Here is a 19,185-nt window from a genome sequence, read left to right as displayed (position 1 = left end):
GAGAGAGAGAGAGAGAGAGAGAGAGAGAGAGAGTTCAGCTAAAAAGAACAAATTTAATATGAATATCTGGTCTCTCAGATTTCACCTGCAGATGGTAAGGTGCTTTATTTTGGACCGGTGACTTCTTGTCGCGTGGAACAAGTGAAAGGAGTAACATATGATCTTAGACAATTTCTGGGTGATCATTTAAACGATTTTACATTAAATCAAATCGCCAAAAACACACAGAAGGACGATTATGTTAAATCACTTCTGAAGAATCCAAACAATAGATTGTATCAGCTGATTGTTTACTTGGCACCTGGCGATTATCATCGGTTCCATAGTCCTACCGATATGAGCATAAAATTTCGACGGCATTTTCCAGGTATACCTTGTCTCTTTGAAGTTTTAAGATTACACAATATTATATTCTCTTTGCTTCCTGCTTCTTGCACTTTTTTTACCTCTTATTTTGTTTCTTTATTCTCTGTTGATTTCGGGAAGAGACAAGAGACGATTATTATTGGAAAAAAAAAGAAAAAAAAAACGGAAAATACGTGGTATATTGTAGATTAGTCTGGCCATACTCTGTGATATACACTGCCAGTACTGAAAATCTATAGTTCATGTTATGTATACTACATTTAGATTTTCAGTACTAGCGGTGTATATTGAAACACTGCTCCTATAACTCCTCATAATAAAGTGTCTCTTTTAATTTTGTAAGCAACCTGCTTATTTTTAGGAAAGCTATTGAGCGTCAATCCGAAGGTGCTCAAATTCATGCCAAACTTGTTCTCATTGAACGAACGCGTTGTGTATATCGGGGAATGGACAGGCGGCTTTATGGCTTATGCAGCGGTCGGAGCGACAAACGTGGGCTCCATACGAGTCTATTGCGACAAAGAATTGGCGACTAATACGATACACTGGCCTGAAAGCGCGCACTGGAAGGAAGCGAGTTTAGATAACGCGCGTATTGCCAAAGGCGATCTGTTTGGTGAATTCAGACTCGGATCCACGATCGTGCTTCTGTTTGAGGCATCGCGAGATTTTCGATTCTCCTTGCAAATCGGTCAGACCATTAAAGTCGGTCAGACATTAAGTACATTTTCTAGCGAAGAGTCTGATAAAAAACAAATTGAACGACAGCATTTAATTATGAACGTCGCTCAAGATTGGCGAGATATATGGAAGCCTAGAGTATAGTAAACAAGATTAGGATTACTAATTTTATTGGAGAATTAAAGAAGATGTATCGACACCTTGCACGCTCATATTTGTTGTAAGCGTAATAAAGAAACACTAGAGTCACGAGAGCTCTAAAGACTCAGTTTTCTCGAGTAAGTATCGATCCTGTGATTACTTTTGTACCGTAGCTGTGTTCGTGCGCGAGAAAATCATCTCATGCGATTTATCTGAAATTACATGTTAATGTAATTTCATCTCCCATTAATTGTACTCATTCGTTACTTTAATTACGTAATATCATGCAAAAAACGGTGCTTTATAATACTTTTTAGCACAGTCGATTTATTGTTATGACCGAGTAGTACTGTGCAACACGTCTCTAGCTCCTGTGAAGCTTCACACGATCACGATTGAGAAATCAACGGTGTCCCTTAATGCGAGAAAACATACTTTTCTTTCCTTGTGCGTCACCACCGATAGAGGTCGGATTGTAAACTGTTTTAGTTGCATGCCAAATCGATCTTTGTTTGCAGTTAAGTCGACCGGTCAAGGCCGCTAGATGAAACACTTTCCTCAATTAAGGTTCTAACTCCCTTTTTTTAAAAAGAAAGTAACAGCTACGTCGTATATTGTCAAGTTTCCACGCGTTACAATCGCATCGGGTCTTGTTGACCCTATTATATTTTTATAGCAGAGTATATTTTTACCGATTCTCTCTATCGTTAATATTAATGTTGCTTCTGAAAAATTCGTATTATAAATCGGAATACCTGTTATCAAGACTTGTCTAGCACGCGCACGCCAACATGACTGCACTAGACCAGATTAGTTGTAATATGAATATTTAATCGCGCGAATGTATTTTATAACATATCTATTTTATACAAAATACAGATATAATAATAAAGATTACACAGAGATACCACAGTTTTCATATAATTACTTCCTTCAGAGACGAATTTATTACAAGTACCTACACATCCTACACATTTTATTATTTTATTCCTTTATTGTAAATTAAATTCTTTCGATATCGAGATCATTCGAGATCGTAATAGAGAGAGAGAGAGAGAGAGAGAGAGAGAGTTCATTATTTATACTAATATTTAATTTGTATTAATTTTTTTCGCTAATAATTTTTTCCAAATTTCTAGAAGATCGTGAGCCTTCCCCTGTCTTGCTTGTTGATTGTACAGCACACAATAAGTAGCAGCCATAAAAGCATATGACTTTGATGTACATACTTAATCCTATATACATATAGTATATGTATACTAAGTAAAGTAAACATAAGCGATACAATCGAGGAGCTGTTAACCGGAAAATGTAAAATGTCAAGCATTAAGAGAGGCAAGTTAAATTGCTCATTTATATATTGAAAACTTTCGATACCCTGCAAACGTAAATGAAATCAATTCGTGCATGCGGTTACGAATTTTAAAACACGCATTAATTTAAATTTATATCCTTTGGAAAACTCTTCCTCCTCTTGTATTAATTTAGGTCTTGTAAATGTTGAGTGAAAGAGATAGTTAAATTGATCTTTTTTGTTCACGTGAATTGTCTAAACGCGCTAATACATCATCCTGCACAATATCTCCGTGTTCTCTTGTACAAAGCAGCTAGCATGCATCGTACCGTTTATCATTGCCAGAAGCTTAACGTTGGCCAATCTCCTGAGGAAGATACACGCCAGTACGAGAAAAAGGAGAAAAGCCGCCGGAGCCAAGCCGGAGCAGCCGGTTTACGTTGCAAACGTCAAATCGACGGATCAGTGAGCGTCGCGACGCCCGCGGCGCAGGTTGCACCGACCGCCTCCTCTTCTTGCGGCTCGCTCCCGATAGTACGTACCGGTGCGTCGGATAGTGACACCGGCACCGCGTGTCTGGTGCATACGCGGCTGCTCAATATATGTATTCTTCCCTGAGGCACCAAGACTGTTAGAGGAGAGAACTATTATGGAGTATCTGAGCGGCGGCTAAATGGGGGCCGATGGACATTTTCGCGTGACCTTGTCCCTCAGGAGGGAACCAGGTGCCGGTCCAGTCTTCTGCAAGATGGAGACGTCCGCCAGGTTCCGGCAGCTGAAGACGGTGAAGCTGAGCTGCGAGACGACCTACCGGCTTGATATTAGCTTCAAGCCGCCGCAACTGCTGCAGTAGGTACAGTGAATGTGCAATTACACATATATATACATCGGGCACCTCCCCCTTTCTCCGACTGCTGATTCCTGGAGTCGGATTTTCTTTTAGGAGGACAGTGGGATTCCGCATTGCGTGATCTCGATGATTTGCCGATGAGTACATTATTAGTTTTACTTCAGAAAAGTAAACGTGTGTCAAATCACGAATATATATATATATATTTATATATATATATCTAGACTAATCTAGATATTTCTGACTAGATGATCATTTCTGTTATAATTTGATAGAATGTTTCTATCTTCGTTATATAGATGAAAATTTCACTCTATTGACCAAACTTAAATATATTTAGAATCCAGTCCACGTATTGTATATCTATAACAATTTTTGGTTGAATCTGCAGAATTAATGGATTATTATAATAGTTGTAATGAATCATTTGATCGGATTTAGAGTACATCAAATATAAGCATTTTAGGGAGCGTTAAGAGAGGAGGGAGGCTATAAACTACTGCGAAAAAAAGTCCCATTCGACTAATAGCAGTTTATCAGAAATTTATATCATTTTCAGCGCAAAGATGGGGTAAGAGCCGGCGATAAATTTCAACGTCTGAGCTTCTATGCTCCAGGGACGAGGATTACGGTTTTCTCTATATGTTCAGATATAGAATCGCTAATAATGCCAACTTAGCCGTAATACTAAAAATAAACTCGGCTGCCGAATAACGTTTACTTTCGTGAGCATCTAATAGATAGAAGAATATCACCCCAATCTGTATTAAATACTTTACCCTATTGCGAGTAAAGTTATTTACGTCGACGCCTGATCGCTGTATTAGTTTGCAAGAATTTTCTTCAGTGTGCTGAAATAAAATCTTTAGATCGTCAGACACTTTTATTATTAATTTTATGATAAAATTTAATCCTGGCATAATACTTTTTTGCTAGCCAGTTTTATTCTAAAAATGAAGCTGAATAATATTGTATTATAAGGCTCGATCCTCTTTCTATTCGCTCATCATTACTATCTCAATCGTAATGTATCAAATCGTAACGTAAGAAGCGAAAAAGCACAAAAATTTTTGCAAATTATATTTAAATAGGAATATTTCTATATTTTAATGCAAGAAATATTTTTCAATAAGATAACATTTACAATCGATAGAATATATTATAAAATGTACGCGGGAGACTATATCTTCTTGTTTTGGGCAAAAGTTAAATCATATCTATTTCCATATACAATATTATTAATTTGACAACTTGTCGGTAGCCTTGAAATAACTTATTTCGTTTCTGATTGTGCATTATTCGTTTCCAGATATACTGCAGTTATATATTATAACGAAACGAAAGGAGAGTTATGTATTTTACTAATCGATTCTATCGAGGCATTGTTTTATTAAAACGCGTATTTCCATATTGATACATATGGTACTTTGCAAAAACTTTCATTGTATATTTTCTCACTTCTGACGTCACAATCTGAAATGGTAGTAGACAGCACAGGAGTTTTAAGGCTATTAATTTTTCCATATTAATTAATTCCAATTTAAATAAAATATGTGGAAACTTTTACATTTGTGAATGAAAAAGATTAAAAGTAATTTTTCAATAGATAAATAAATCAGGAGCGACAAGATTTACCATATATTGAGATTTCGAATAAATATATGTGTGCTGTTTAATGCAAAAGTCACTTAATACAATATATATTATGCAAAAATTTTACTCTTATTTCATTTTCTCTATGTCGTATTGCATCGTGAAATTTTTCTGTATAGGTTGAGAAACTTGTAATATATATGTATACGCGGGACAAACGGGGTCGCGCGTAAACTCGCAAAACATATCGACGACATTAAGGATTAAACTCGGGTCGAGGAAAGTTTGCACGAACTTAAAGTCAAATGAGCACGTATGAGAAGGACGATGGGCATGCTGCGACACGAGTGAATTTGCACAAGATAATTAGATGTATTTTGGAACACGTTATATACTATCGGGAGGCATTATACGTAATTTCTTCCTCGTATAGCTTTTACAAAAGGAGACCGCATTAGGTATACGCATGTAATACGTGATCTTGTCGCGAGATAACTGATATATTATACCTGCGCACAGTTTCTAAACGAGAGCATGAGCGAGTATGTATAAACCTGAAATCGGCACGTTAAACATATAGGATATGCGAGCGCGCGCTGTATAATGACACCGCAGTTCGGGATTCCCCGGCACCCGATCGAGGCGGACGCGTTGTCGCCTTGAACTGTAAAACTCGTTCCAGTCTCGGAGAATCGATCGTGATTTTACACTCGTGCAGCTCGCGTGCTGCTTATAATTGGTTGATCGATGACACCGCCGAGCGCCGCGCCGCTGATGAGGGATGCAACGTGCGGACGATCAACTGCTTGACGTATAGTCGTAAGACATCGCGGGACCGTCTTGCGGTCTTATCAACCTTTTCGCTGAAACATGATGGATGTATCATTTATTTGTATACAATCGCGATCTTGTGCGCCACTTAATGAATGTGTGTCATGAATTCAATCACCGAGCTCAGGCTTGAAATATTGCCCCGCCGGGTATTATAGGTATACTGCGATTAGCCCCCCGGTGAGAAGCGAGTCCCTGCGATAAATATCGCGTAGAAAACGATCGCATCGTAATTACGGCAATAAATTATTGTAATTACTAATATTCCGTCCACTGTGGAAGATACGCGGCGCGCGCGATCATATACCACACGCGTTATTATAAATAGTAGATTTTATAGGTATATCGGTACAATCCGTAAGAGAAGAAGTGTCACATTAGCCGTTACCGAGGGAAAATTGAGGCGCCGAGTTTACCGGAATTAAAACGAAATTACCGTTCATCTTTGTGATACAAAATGACTCAAGGCCGGAAGTTAGAGATAACACAATGTATACGTATATAGAGGAGCTTTAAGATCGATATACTATATAAAAAGGTATAAGAAGTGTGGTATATAGGTTTCATTCGATAATTGAGTCGCGCGATAAAGCTGCACGATATTATTGTATTAATAATTAATTAAACCTGTTACTTTTCTCTTTAATGCAACATTCTGCGAATGATTTATACGGCGCGGCGAACGTGCCAGGCGCGATTTGCACGTGATTTGCACACGTTGAATCGAATATATGGAGATTATGCGCGAACAAACGCGATGTGCATGAATATTATTTCAGTTACTCCTCGGCGTAATCACGAAGTCGGAAGTGTCCGCGTGAGCTTCGAGAAGTCACGCCGGTGCCACGCGACGAAAGGCCGCTCGCGTGCCGTGCGACACGGCAGAAATGGAGCAATTTCCCTCGTCATTTTTCGGACAATCCATCCCTTTCCTTCTACTTAGTTATACCGCGATCCGGCTTTCCATGCACTGCACCCGTCGCTATCGTCAAAATCTCGTGGAATTTTAAACAGCCGCGGATCATTATAGTCTGAATCACGCGATATGCACTCGCTTATTGCTGCATGCGGCCTGCTTTCCGACGACGTACAATTCATTCCCCGCCCGGCAAGAACAGGGGTACTTCACGTCTCTACTAAAAACAGCAATTATAATAATTCGTCTCAAAATGACAGTGTACGCATACGCACGTCGTCTGTTATACATCATTTAATTAATTATTGTGAACGTCTGTACGCTTTATTAGGCTATTACCCCTCGCGCGGGAGTTGGCGGAGGCTTAATTGTATGTACCTATATATGTATACCTATGTATATATATGTATATTACACAAAGTCGAGCGATTAAAATTTTGTAATGAGCATCGTAAAGTTTGCCGTTCTTGTTTCCCGGTGGTAATAATATTCCTTATGGACGGAGTAAGACAGGAGGACACGAAATTTAGACACATTGACGAGCTTATGTTACGAGCCGACGGGTGTTGCATTTTTTACGAACGATAATGCTATATCGACCGTAAGCGCGCCTTTAGATGCCAGTCCACGATTGCAATTCCGTTTCGGCTCATCTCTTATTTTAGAGATGTAGCTCTTGGGTATACATTTTTAATCTTTAAACCAGAGAGAAACCTGAGAGAGAGAGAGAGAGAGAGAGAGAGAGAGAGAGAACACGAGGGCCTTTTTTCTGTAATTGCAAAATTTATCTAAAGAAGTAATAAATATAAACTACACAACAGTATTCACTTTTTTGCGATTACTCCTGCAATTTGGACACGATTTCAATGATTTACTTCCATCAATAAAGGCACCACAATTAAGGTAAATACTGTTTTGTGTATAGTTTCTTTACATTCACTTAATTCTTTAGAAGGCAGTAGGGTGCATCTAGATCTGTGCGAAATTTTTTGTTTTCAAAAACTTGTGAAAGTTTTCTACCTCGTATAAATCATACTTTTAAGTCTCCTTAATTTATCACAATGCTTAGATACAATTTTTTATGTTGTCTTCAACACAGAATTTTTATTTCACTTCTTTAACATCACTATTTTTAAGTTAATTAAGCGATATTCTATAGGTATAACCTATGTAAGACTTTATTTTAATTTTTTGGCATATGGAATACACCAAAACACCTCAGGAGAGAGGAGCGAGTCAGTAAATGTCGGATTGATTTTTCTTTTCGTACAAATGTATTGTAGATATATATACCATATATATGTATACGTCTGTGTCGTACACAATAAATATAAATGAATTATTAAGTTAAAATTACAAAGCGCGTTCCTCGAGTATTGTTTTTACAAATAAACTCGATCGTCCATTAAAATATTTACATTTAATGGACGTGATCGAGTTATGCAAGCCCTTAATATTATTGTTAATGTGCATCGCAGCGTTATTCACAGTCTTTAGAGCCTGCATCTTTATTTATACTGTTATTTCTATCCATATATATTTGTTAAAATTTGCACCAAAATTTCAATTTGTTTTTCAAATCTGGCATAAGGAATCTAAACATTTATATATACTCCATACAAAAGTCTCCACTGTAGGAAACTAATTTACAAAGAATCAGTATTATAATAATTTTTTAATTATTCATAAATCTTAAATTAGAGTGTTTCTTCGGAAATTGCTTAGATTGCATTCTTCGTGTACAATGCATCGTCTTGTGTTCCATTTTTCATGCTTTCAGGATTTACAGACCATTAATTGTTTCTATAGAGATATAGCGATTTAATTCTTATGGTTGTTTATCTTGGGCAATAAGCTCTGATGCACGCAACTGATACACAGTGCGATACACGATCGCACACGCGGGTCATTTGTAGCGCGAACTCTTGTCATCGTGAAAACTCTAAAAATAAAAGTCAATGTGTGTGTGTGTGTGTGTGTGTGTGCTCGCGCGGGTGTCTCGTGTCCATGTCGAGAAACTAGACCGTTTTGAAGATATATAGATCTGTCGATCTAAGGATCAAAGCGTCCAAGAATACCAACCTGACGTAAGATCCAAATCCGCGATTGAAGGATCCAGTAGAGTAAAGCCAAAGTAATCAGCAAGCATTATTCCAACACACAACGTATGGTTCTTATATACAGTCAGGATTAAAAGCAATCATCCTTGAACTCTTTTTCAATAGTTGTAAGCGTATTTAGTTATTAACGGTAAGCTAGAGCTAATTAGTTAATTAGCGTAGAAAGGGGTTAAGAAGTACGGTAAATGTTTTAAGCGATATAGCATTCATCAGTATATATATATATATATATATATATACCTAATATAATCACATTTTATCTATCATGTAATTCTTCAAATAAATGTGCAATTTTTGTTTAATAAAAATTGCGTGTTTTAATCTATATATGAGAAGATAGTTTAATTTAATATAATAATTGATTAAAAGTGCTTAAAATGTTTGAACAAAGTTCTTGGATGAAACGGCATTCGTAATTTCATACTTGACATTCACATTTTGATTGATGGTATTCTGCCAATTCAGATCGTCATTTCTAAGCATTGTAAACTGATAAATTTTACGAGTATCAGGAATGTTGTACATAATAATCGTCGGTTCGTTTATCTTGACGTTATGCCAGACTTAGGAAAAATAATTACCAAAGTATACACACGTGGCAACGATTGTGCTACGCAAAACATCTATTTTCGCTTCTAAAAAGAAGAGTTTCACCACGTTGTGTTGTAACGCGCGCTGTGAAACGCGGCGCGCGTTCATCGCGTCATTTCCGCTGCATTCGTTTGAACTTTTATCTGGGCTTTCTCACTTTGTAGACAGTCAATATGCCGAATAAGCAAATGATACAATCCTCTTACAAATAAATAACCAGTTTTGTGTTGTGAAGAAATAGGTCATCAAGCAGAATGCTAGCGTGAAGAGGTGCAATAATAGTTATAGACTTCTCATCCGTTCGTCATTACATGTATAAATTGACGTATATCTCTTTGTCTTCCTATTTCTTTACTATATAATCTTTAGCAATAAGCTATATTATTTTAGATCTTAAATTATTTAAGTAACACATAGTGATCTAATTAAATATGATAAGAAACAATACATTTTATTTTAATATAACGATTATTTAATCTAATTTGTAAGAATTAATTTCTAGAATTACGAAATTCAGAGTGCAATTCTCTCTCTCTCTCTCTCTCTCTCTCTCTCTCTCTCTCTCTCTCTCTCTAAGGCGTATATATACCACAGAGGAAATAGAAGATACCCATGAAAGTAAGAAAAATACCTAATACAATGAAAGATTGAAGCAAAAGTTGGCTACTTTATTATTTATATTAATTTTCACATGTTTTTCAAATTTTTTAATAATATGAAAATTTGATAATAATATGATATAGAGCAAAGTTTCAACTTTCTGTTTTTTTTTATTGTGGTGCGATTTTTAAAGGAATTATGAGCAATTAAAGTTAAAATGTTTTTTTCATTTAATTCGCAATGAGAATTCAATAATAAAAAATTAAAAAACAAATTTTTTTTTAACGAGATTTATGTAGGAAAAATTTGAAGTTTTCACGATAGAAAGTCGAAACTTTTTACTTTTTCATAGGACTATAAAATTGAGAAGAGAAAATTTCCAGTTTTGTTCAGTTCGTAGTTTTCTATAATATGTACGTGAATTATTATTAAAGTGATCAAATTCACTTCTGTCTCTAGACTATTGTCAGAAGACATAGGCAGGCGACCTTTTGAAAGTAGAAATTTCAAACTTTAAAATCTTTTTTAATTTTGTTTATTTTTAATGAAGTTGCTTGTAAATGTTGTCAAGTGCGTACATATAATAGCGCTATATAAACTTTTATTCCAATTCAATGTAACTCAATATGGATGTATTTTCCAAGAGATTATAACTATATACGGAACGTATTTTTCTGTGATTTTACCAGATCCCTGAGTATCGGTGGGAAACAGGTGGAGGCGATTGAACGCGCGAGGAACGCAACAGCGTGCGCTTATAGCGCTTATCACAGCACCAAAGATATTCCGGCAAGTGCACGTGGTCATCGGGAAGATCTGCCGATTGCCATGAGAGTCCTCGGTTCCGGCTACCTGACCACCTGTCTGCAGATCAAATACTACCGGCTAGATGATCAGAGTCACTGTGAGTGGGGTGCCAGATTGCACTGCATCGAGCTTGATTGTTCCAGCGTCGAGGGACGTCTCGTTACGGTGGATCGAGAGACCTACAGAAAGCTCGGCATAGAATCTTAACGAAACGTCATCAGCCTCACCCGCGGTACCGGTGACTCGTTGCCAGTTCATTATACAGCGAGTAACCTGCCACAATCGATGCCTCTCGCACACGATCGGCTAAATACTTTACGCTCATAAATGGTAAACACAGCTTGTATCAATAAGGCTCATGTTCGGATGAATTAAAGCCAGGTACTTTTCTCTATAAAACCTCAAGATAAGCAAAAACAGATCATAATCAGAGTCTATTTGACAATTTTTAATTCGAAAAGGTAATGTAATATAAAGAATAGAAGTCTGAAAATTTTGCCTATTCAATTATATTGCCTATCAAAATACGGCAACACCCTAACCCAGTGAGAAGTGACAATGAAATCAACATCGAATCGACGTTAAATTGACATCGATTCGATATTGATTCCATTGTCATTTCTCACTGGAAACACTTTGAAAATTGGCTCTGAGATCGACTTGATTAAGTTAATGCCAGATTATTTTAAATTGAGAGTATTTTCAATTCAGTACGATGAATATAAATTGTGCGTCGAAATTTCCTAGTGTTATGTTACAATCGACAGATAATTGAGATTAATCGTCATTAATTGGCTAACAATATTGCGTTAATAGTTGACTCAAGTTATTCAAAGAAGCCTGACGCAAACTGATATTTTGAGGCTTCCATTGCATCGAAAAAACATCGAAACATTACATCAAAAAGATTGCCTACAAAACAAAATTAATTAATTAAATTATCATTATATTATAATATTCCTAGAAATTAAAAAAATAGAGGATTTATCTTATGTACCAGCTAGAAACTCCATAGAACTTATGCGTTACAGTATATACTAATTGCATATTGCACAACCAGTATAGTGTAATAATTGCACATGCTAATTTTTCGATGCAAAATAAATCATAAACAACTGTAATGTTGGTAGATATAATTGATTGTAATTGTTTTCTCTGGTCAGGGATTACCGCTGAAATGAATAAGATAGAAAAACGAACTCTAAAACAAACACACATCGATAATAGTGTACGACAGCGTCATTGATTTCTGATTAATACTTAATTGTGAATATACGAATCAATCGCGAGGCAATATGCCGCGGTCAGGAAGAACGGCGTTTTTTTTTTTATAATTGAAAGCATCGACAGAAGTCCTACTCGTGTCAGCGGTGTGACGTAGACGCGTCAGCTTTCGTAAAACTTCGCGATCGAAGTGTACGATGCACTTTTACACGTATTGTTTGCTTCGACGTTATTTTTCATTTACGATAATTTTATCCGCATGTTTTTTCTTTTTTATCTTTTCACTTATCATGAATGATAAAGGATTTTTGTAAAACTCGTTTCTCTGTCTTGATTGATATCGTGTACATTAATTTTAAGAGTCTTCAGAGAGAGCTACGATAGGAATTCGAAGTCTTAAAGAAAACTTTGTCAATCAGCGAAGTGACCAATTAACGTCTTTACGCTTACTGTAATTATGCAGATCGTTTCTACTTTCTCTACTCATTTAATGGATTAACGAAATTACCTTTACAAATTGTATAAATGTATTGCATACACAGGGTGATTCTCGATTATATGTTTAAACTTCGGAGGATATATTTAGAAGAAAAAAATTTCATGTATGCGAAATTACTGGCTTGAGACGCGTGCATATACAATGTATGTACACACACGCGTGTATTGCAGGTACTGCAATTATAGTACAAGTCTTGCTCATCACCTAATATAAGGCAAAGAAAAGGAATTTATTATACAATAAATCGAGCTTCCGAGATGCAATGCTCGGAATTTTCCGCGATTTGTTAGGGTACCGTCCTATGGCGTTGAAATATTAAAATCATAGATTTTTCGCATAATGCGTATCGATTGGAGGCACGAGATTGCCTCGTTTTACTGATGTTTCTATAGGTATAACACCTCTGATTGATTACACGAAAAATTGGTGCCATGACACAGCACTCTTAATATAAATTTAATTTATGTATACATATATGTAATCAGAGTTGGGTAATAGAACTAATTAAAACATTACAAGTTAAAAAAAAGTTAAAAAGTTAATTTTAACTTCAATATATATAATTTTTAACTTAATTCAGTTACTTTTCAACTTTAATTTATTAACTTTTTTAAATTGGAATTTTTTTATTATATCTCTTTTAATACCAATTTTTTTTTCAATAAAATCTTAAACATTAGAAATAAATTAATTTAGAAAAAGCTCAATAATTTTGTGACTAGAAACCCTATAATAAGACTTATAATAAACATATTATTTATACACTATTTTGTATTTTATAATAATTATATCATATGACTTATATGTGAATAAAAAAATTAAATTTATCTAATAATTTATATTGTAATTGTTATTTAAAGTAATTTTAATTTAAGAAAAGTTATATTTTGATCTCAAAAATTATTTTTTCAAAATTAACTTTTTTTAAACTGAAGTTAATTTTTTATTCCTTTTCAACTTTTTTAACTTATAATTTTATTAATTTTATAAGCCATTAACTTAATTTAGTTTATAAAAATATTAATTTACCCAACCCTGTGTATAATTAAAGATCACTCTGGTATAAAATATATCTAAAAAAAATATATATATATATATGTATATACATACACATTATTTCCATACAATAAATACAAAAAATCACATTTTCTATCTATTTTGTTATTTTACACTCATAATTGTGGTGGCACATAGTGCAGCAATGCGTCCGCGATATCTCTATTTTGCAACTTCTTCACTTGTGTACGCATTCGCATCGCTAGTCTATTCGTGCGCTTCAGATACATCGCCGAGTGGTGTACCGCGATCGTAAAGGGGATTGGGCACCATGTCTCTTTGATCACACCGCGAACTAGCGCCGTGATGTAGCTCTCTATGAGCGACGTGTCGTCCTCTTCCGGATAAAGATACTCCTTCAACGGCAACACCAACTTCTCTGGTGACAGTTTCAGGTATCGCAACGCGGCCGCGTGTTCCGACCACAGTAATTTCCGATAATGTGAATCATGCCGTTGAGCTATCGGCACCAGCAATATCATGGCAAAACCGTCGTCGCCGTACGAGCTCGAGTAGAAATGCTCGCACAATGTCGTGAACAGATCAGTGAAGGAGCTCAATCCCGGCAGTTCCGTTCGTAAATTCAATCGCGCATGGTATCTTCTCAGCAGATTCGACAGGACATTGAGCAGCAGCATGGCTACATCATTGTGCAGGTAGATGGTATCACAGAGGTACACCAGTATCAGTCTGCTGAATCTCAAAGTAGGTGACAGTTTCTCCATAAGATCGGGCAAAACTAATGCTAGACTAAGAACTGTCACGACACTATCCTTGTCCTCCGACTGTAACTTGATATCGTTTTTGGACTTTGTATACATGTGAACTAGAGGCAAGAAGAGCCAGTCCTTTGGCATCGCCGCTTGGTTCCAATCGCCATTCGGCGCAATATATCTCTCGTACAACGATGTCGCATCGGAACGCAAGTCTATCTTGACCTGATCTATTGTGGATGTCAAGTCTAATTTGGCTAATTCGCTAGTGATTACCTCTAAATTTATCTTTTCGTTCGACAACGCGATCTGAAGGAGCTTCCTCACATAATCTGTAGCGTCCGCGGGTAATGTCGAGATAAGTTTGATAGTAATCTTCCACATAATTTTGGCTGTCTGATTGTTAATTGTGTCTCCAACAAGAGATACTGCTCGTACTACTGCTGTCAAAAAATATAATTCCGTTCTGCTAAACCACGATCTTTCCAAACTCCACTCGGTCTTTTCCAAATCTTCTAGATATTTGCGGAAGGATGGGTGTTCAAATATCAAACGAATTTCTACTACGCGAAAATTATTGTAAAATGCATTGAATATTGTCGCTAAGAACGGTATGCACGAATTTACTGACACAATCGGTTGCAACTCTCCGTTTTCTGTGAGAACATTCAAGTTTGGAAGACAGGACGGTTCCCGATTCATAGCCACGTTGTAGTCGCTCAATAAGTTTGAACTGGAACTACAAAAAAAAAAAAAAAAAAAAAAATAAATATATCGTAAGTCCTTTTTTAATACGTACGTTCCCAAATACAAAGAAAAGAAAAAAAATATGCCTACCGAAGAGTTAAGAAAACATGCTGGTTGCATAGCCATGTTGTTTTAAATGCGGACATCTCGTCAACGGCGGATAAACTCTCCGCAATTAATTTCATAACACTCCACTAAAATTTATAATACTTTATATGCTTTCTCGAATATTGATAAGCGTTAAGATAATGATTTAAGAATTTTAAGATAATAAAAATAAAAACAAGATATAGTCTTAATATTTTTTGAATATTTTTATCAAGTAATTATTTCTTAATATAGTACTTGTTAAACTAATTATAAATAGATTAATAATAAAAAACTACACTCACCGTTGGATTAGATACCGATGAAAACTGCGTACTCCACTTCATTAGCAATGTAAAGATGTTTGGTTTTAACGTTTTTTCATGACTTGCTACAGCAATCAACGCCGCGGCGTGCTCGCACGCCAACTCGGATGTGTTTTGAATATCATGATTACTTAATAACAGCTGTAATTGTGATACAAGAGTTAATTGGGCACCCGTGACACTGTCCAGACCTACTTCGTAATGCAGTAACATTCGCCAGAGTCGCAGACTCTCAATGCTGAGATTTATGTGATCTTTCCTGCCGAAATATTATGTATTTAATAAAATAAATATACGAAAATTATGTATTATACATACGAATAGAAAAGCTTACCCTGTCTCGCTGCTAATATACGTTAAAATGATTTGAATAATTTTAAAGTTCTCTAATTTCTGTGCGATGGGCCTCTTGCCATACGTGACGAGAACGCGACATAATTTAATCGCTGTTACTACAGGAATCCCGTAAACATTATCTATCTCATCATGCATCGCTGTAAAAAATTCCAAGCTCTTTAAATACATCATCAATAATTATTTATTCATTAAATAAATCTTAGATTTTTAAAATTTATTTAGAGTTTTTTTAACTTATTTAAATTTACTTAAAGATAATACGTTATTTATACATTATTTCAAGCTTAATTTACCTAGTCGGTCTGCAGACAATGGTATAAAATTTTGGATGATGGTGTCCAACAAATATGGTGTAGACGAGATTTTCAATGCCGTTATGTGTGAGTGCCTCGCGAAACGGATAAGTATCTCTAAAGCACACGTTACTCCAACAGGTGGTGGATGCATTGTATTTAAAACGTATCTATACAAGCAATTACAAATTAACTTCACTATTTTACTTATTAAAATAAGAATTCAATAAAAACATAATATTTAAATCAAAGTATTATGAATATTTGACAAAAAAAGAAGACAAATTATACCTAATTCTTAATAAGAAATCCGATCTCAGTAACGCAGCCACGGCATCCAACTGCGCCAACTCGTGATCTTTCAGATTATTTGTATCCTTGTCTTCAAGTTGAGGTGTCAGGGTGGGTTCTGTGTATTCTTCGAATCCATGCAGTCTGTTCAAGCATACCTCGTCCGCCTCGCTGACCAGGAAAGCTCTGAGAGCTTGTAGAGTCGCCGTGACCACGGCTACCGACGAGTCGTCCAACGAAAATCGCAGCAGCAGCAGGATATTCTTTTGACTGAGTGCGGTCAGTGGTGTTGGATGCAAGGCTCTGTCATACCAACCCTTACGCGTTTTGTCCATGATATTGGCCAAGGTGGTAAGGGCTGTACACCGTTGCTGTTGACTGGAAGACCTGCTCAATTGCAGCAACTCCTGAAGAGAGTATCCAGGACGTTCGGGTTCCTCGCCGTGATGATGAAGGCCCTTGTCGATGGTTAAACTCTCATCCTTATATGGCAATAAAAGGCCTAAAAAATATAAAAAAGTAAATGATAGAGATAAAAGATCGAGATAATCAATAGCGTAGCAGAATGAGTTGATGTATATTATTTTATTATTTACCATTAAAATCAAATCTCGCATTATATTCTTTGTTTGGCAAGGCCTCGTCTTTCTCCTTTTCTGGCAAGTCTTCTATCCACTTCAACTTTTCTGGTTCAGGAATGTTCATATGAAGCCATCCTCTCCGTTTACCTTCTTCAAACATTTCTTTAGGGTCTAGTATGCTCAAAATGTCGTCCTCACAATCCATTTCTGTATCTCCATTATCTTTGGATAGCTTAATCTTTTTGTTGCTAGATATTTCCGTATCCACCGTTGTCTCTTTTGTGCTTAAAGTGCCTCTTATATCATTCTCATAGTCCGTTTGTTCAATATCATTTAACGAAAGCTTTAGCTTTTTATCATTGAACACTTCTGTAGCCATTGCAGTTTTATTCATATCTAAAGAGCTAAGTTGCCTACTATCTTGTTCAACTAGATTTTTGGAAGATTTATTTTTCTTATTTCTTAAAAATTGTATTATCTTAGGATCAAGAGTCTCATTAAGCTTCTTTTTTTCTCTTAATATTTCTGCTTCGCTCATTTGTGCCAGCTTTTCTGAATTTTCTTTGTAAATTTGAAGTAAATGATACTTTGTCACAATGTCTTCTTCCTTGTTGCACGAGGAAGATTCGTGGGAAGATTCGCCTATATGAATCTTCATCCAATTATCTCTCACAGATATTTTGTCCGCAAGAACTTTCTGTGAGAATAAACTCTGCTTACTATCGCTCTATAAAAGAACAACAAAATGTGTTGAGTTGACTTAAAAAGATAACAGAGAGACATGTTAATCAGATATACCTTGTTCATAAGTGACACGGATCTAAAAACCTTAGAGAGCTCAACTGCTGTGGAGACGCGGTTGTCGTTGAACTCATATTTGTTGATGTTAAATTTCCTCTCCATGATATTGCCAAGTATTATGTTCGATGATACTACAGGTATATTCTGCACCATGTCCTGCAATTTTCCTTCTGATTCCTGAATCTTATCTTTCATGATAACCGGATTTATCACCTCTCCACTGCCTTGTGAAGTGGACGGCGGTTGTTTTGCCTTCAGGAACTCTTCCTGCTGGCGCAGAAGCTCCTCCTCATCGTCACCCAGTCTAGGCCTCTTCCACAAAACTTCATCAGCCATCCTCAGATTATGTTATTATAACCTCTCTGTTATTTTCAACAAAGAATCTGTAAAAAACTGATCAATAATCACAATACGCAATTGACATGAATGCGACATTTCTGCGATATAACAATTAATGTGAACATTGTCATCGCGTGTCATTTCAGAATCGACCGAATCTTCTTCTTCCTAGTTAATGGCTGATATCTCCTTCTAAAATTGTCTAAAGTATGGCAATAAATCAAATAAATAATCAGAGGCAATACGGTCAGATTACGTCAATAGTGGATTACGTCTTTGTCTTTGGTAGGTACATACAGAGTAACAAATGATGCAATGCCCGGCCACGACCGCGAAAATGGTGTTGTTCGAACGGACACCAGGCGCCTGCGTGCCTGCGTCTATTGCAGTCTATTCAATCAATCAATCTTGGTGAAATGGCAAAATTGCAGTCTATTGTAGGATAGCTGCGCAGCCGGCTACGACGTATCCGCGTTGTACAAAAAACGCCCGTTCGGCAAATCCGATGCCTAAAAGAACGCACCCTCGCTTTTAGCCTGCGCACTTTTAGCACCACAGCAGGAGACGATCGCATTTACCATCTATAGGAAAGGTATTACCGACGAAAATCCTCTAGCTCGATAGAGGGGAATCGGAAGGATATTCTTGGATTGATGTTCATTCTCAAGAACTTTTATAAATAAATTAAATGTATTCATTTCTCTTTAATTTGTTTTCTGTATATTCATTTTTATACATTTTTGGTTCGAGCGTGTTCGGGCGCAGGAAGAAATTAACTTGATTGATTTAGCATTTAGCTCGTAACTTTATTTATCTAAGCATAAATAAAGTTGGAAAATAATGTTCTTCAGTATATTTATATAATACAGGAATTAACTGATTATTATCGCAGTCATATATGCATACGCCAGCGATACGCTGATCACTCAGGATCTCGTAAATGGATTAATAATTTTAGAATGAAAAATTTGGCCCATCACACACACACGTTACCTGGCCACACAAATTAACAGTATAGCAATGATCATATAATAGGTACCTCCCAACCATTACAATCTCCGCGATAGTCTCCACAGGAAAA

At 36.2% G+C, this 19,185-nt stretch overlaps 3 protein-coding genes across 5 annotated transcripts in view; 2 read left to right on the top strand and 1 right to left on the bottom strand.

Annotated features, from left to right (window-relative positions):
* Positions 1-2,615, top strand: part of Pisd (phosphatidylserine decarboxylase) — a 4,406-nt gene extending 1,791 nt beyond the window's left edge. The window contains exons 4-6 of one of the 2 annotated variants that reach the window (XR_001940696.1): positions 79-367; positions 728-1,325; positions 2,328-2,615. Coding sequence is in view for 1 of the 2 variants with exons in the window: in XM_018539399.1 (XP_018394901.1) it covers positions 79-367; positions 728-1,191 (753 nt within the window). In the remaining variant the exon portion in view is untranslated. Of the gene's footprint in view, positions 1-78; positions 368-727; positions 2,028-2,327 lie in introns of those variants that run through there. The other variant, XM_018539399.1, reaches the window with a different exon arrangement.
* A 346-nt stretch (positions 2,616-2,961) lies between these two features.
* LOC108773576 (CB1 cannabinoid receptor-interacting protein 1) lies at positions 2,962-11,234 on the top strand. Its single transcript, XM_018539428.1, has 2 exons — positions 2,962-3,331; positions 10,673-11,234. The coding sequence occupies exons 1-2, from the start codon at positions 3,156-3,158 to the stop codon at positions 10,995-10,997; spliced, it is 501 nt and encodes a 166-aa protein (XP_018394930.1). The 5' UTR covers positions 2,962-3,155; the 3' UTR covers positions 10,998-11,234.
* Positions 11,235-13,641: 2,407 nt separating this feature from the next.
* On the bottom strand, positions 13,642-18,570 carry LOC108773603 (RNA polymerase II-associated protein 1). Of its 2 annotated transcripts, XM_018539472.1 has the most exons (9): positions 17,979-18,570; positions 17,763-17,921; positions 16,980-17,691; positions 16,384-16,885; positions 16,093-16,262; positions 15,777-15,936; positions 15,422-15,701; positions 15,120-15,223; positions 13,642-15,021 (listed from the first exon to the last, which is right to left on the bottom strand). In XM_018539472.1, the coding sequence occupies exons 1-9, from the start codon at positions 18,099-18,101 to the stop codon at positions 13,686-13,688; spliced, it is 3,546 nt and encodes a 1,181-aa protein (XP_018394974.1). In that variant the 5' UTR covers positions 18,102-18,570; the 3' UTR covers positions 13,642-13,685. The 2 variants fall into 2 exon arrangements, with proteins under 2 accessions (XP_018394974.1, XP_018394973.1); XM_018539471.1 differs by having other exon boundaries at positions 17,763-18,570.
* Positions 18,571-19,185: the final 615 nt, after the last annotated feature.

Source organism: Cyphomyrmex costatus, unplaced genomic scaffold (genome assembly GCF_001594065.2).
Source record: "Cyphomyrmex costatus isolate MS0001 unplaced genomic scaffold, Ccosl1.0 scaffold214, whole genome shotgun sequence".
Taxonomy (NCBI): Eukaryota; Metazoa; Arthropoda; class Insecta; order Hymenoptera; family Formicidae; genus Cyphomyrmex; species Cyphomyrmex costatus.
The sequence above is the reverse complement of the archived record's forward strand: the minus strand, read 5'-3'. Positions and strand labels throughout refer to the sequence as shown.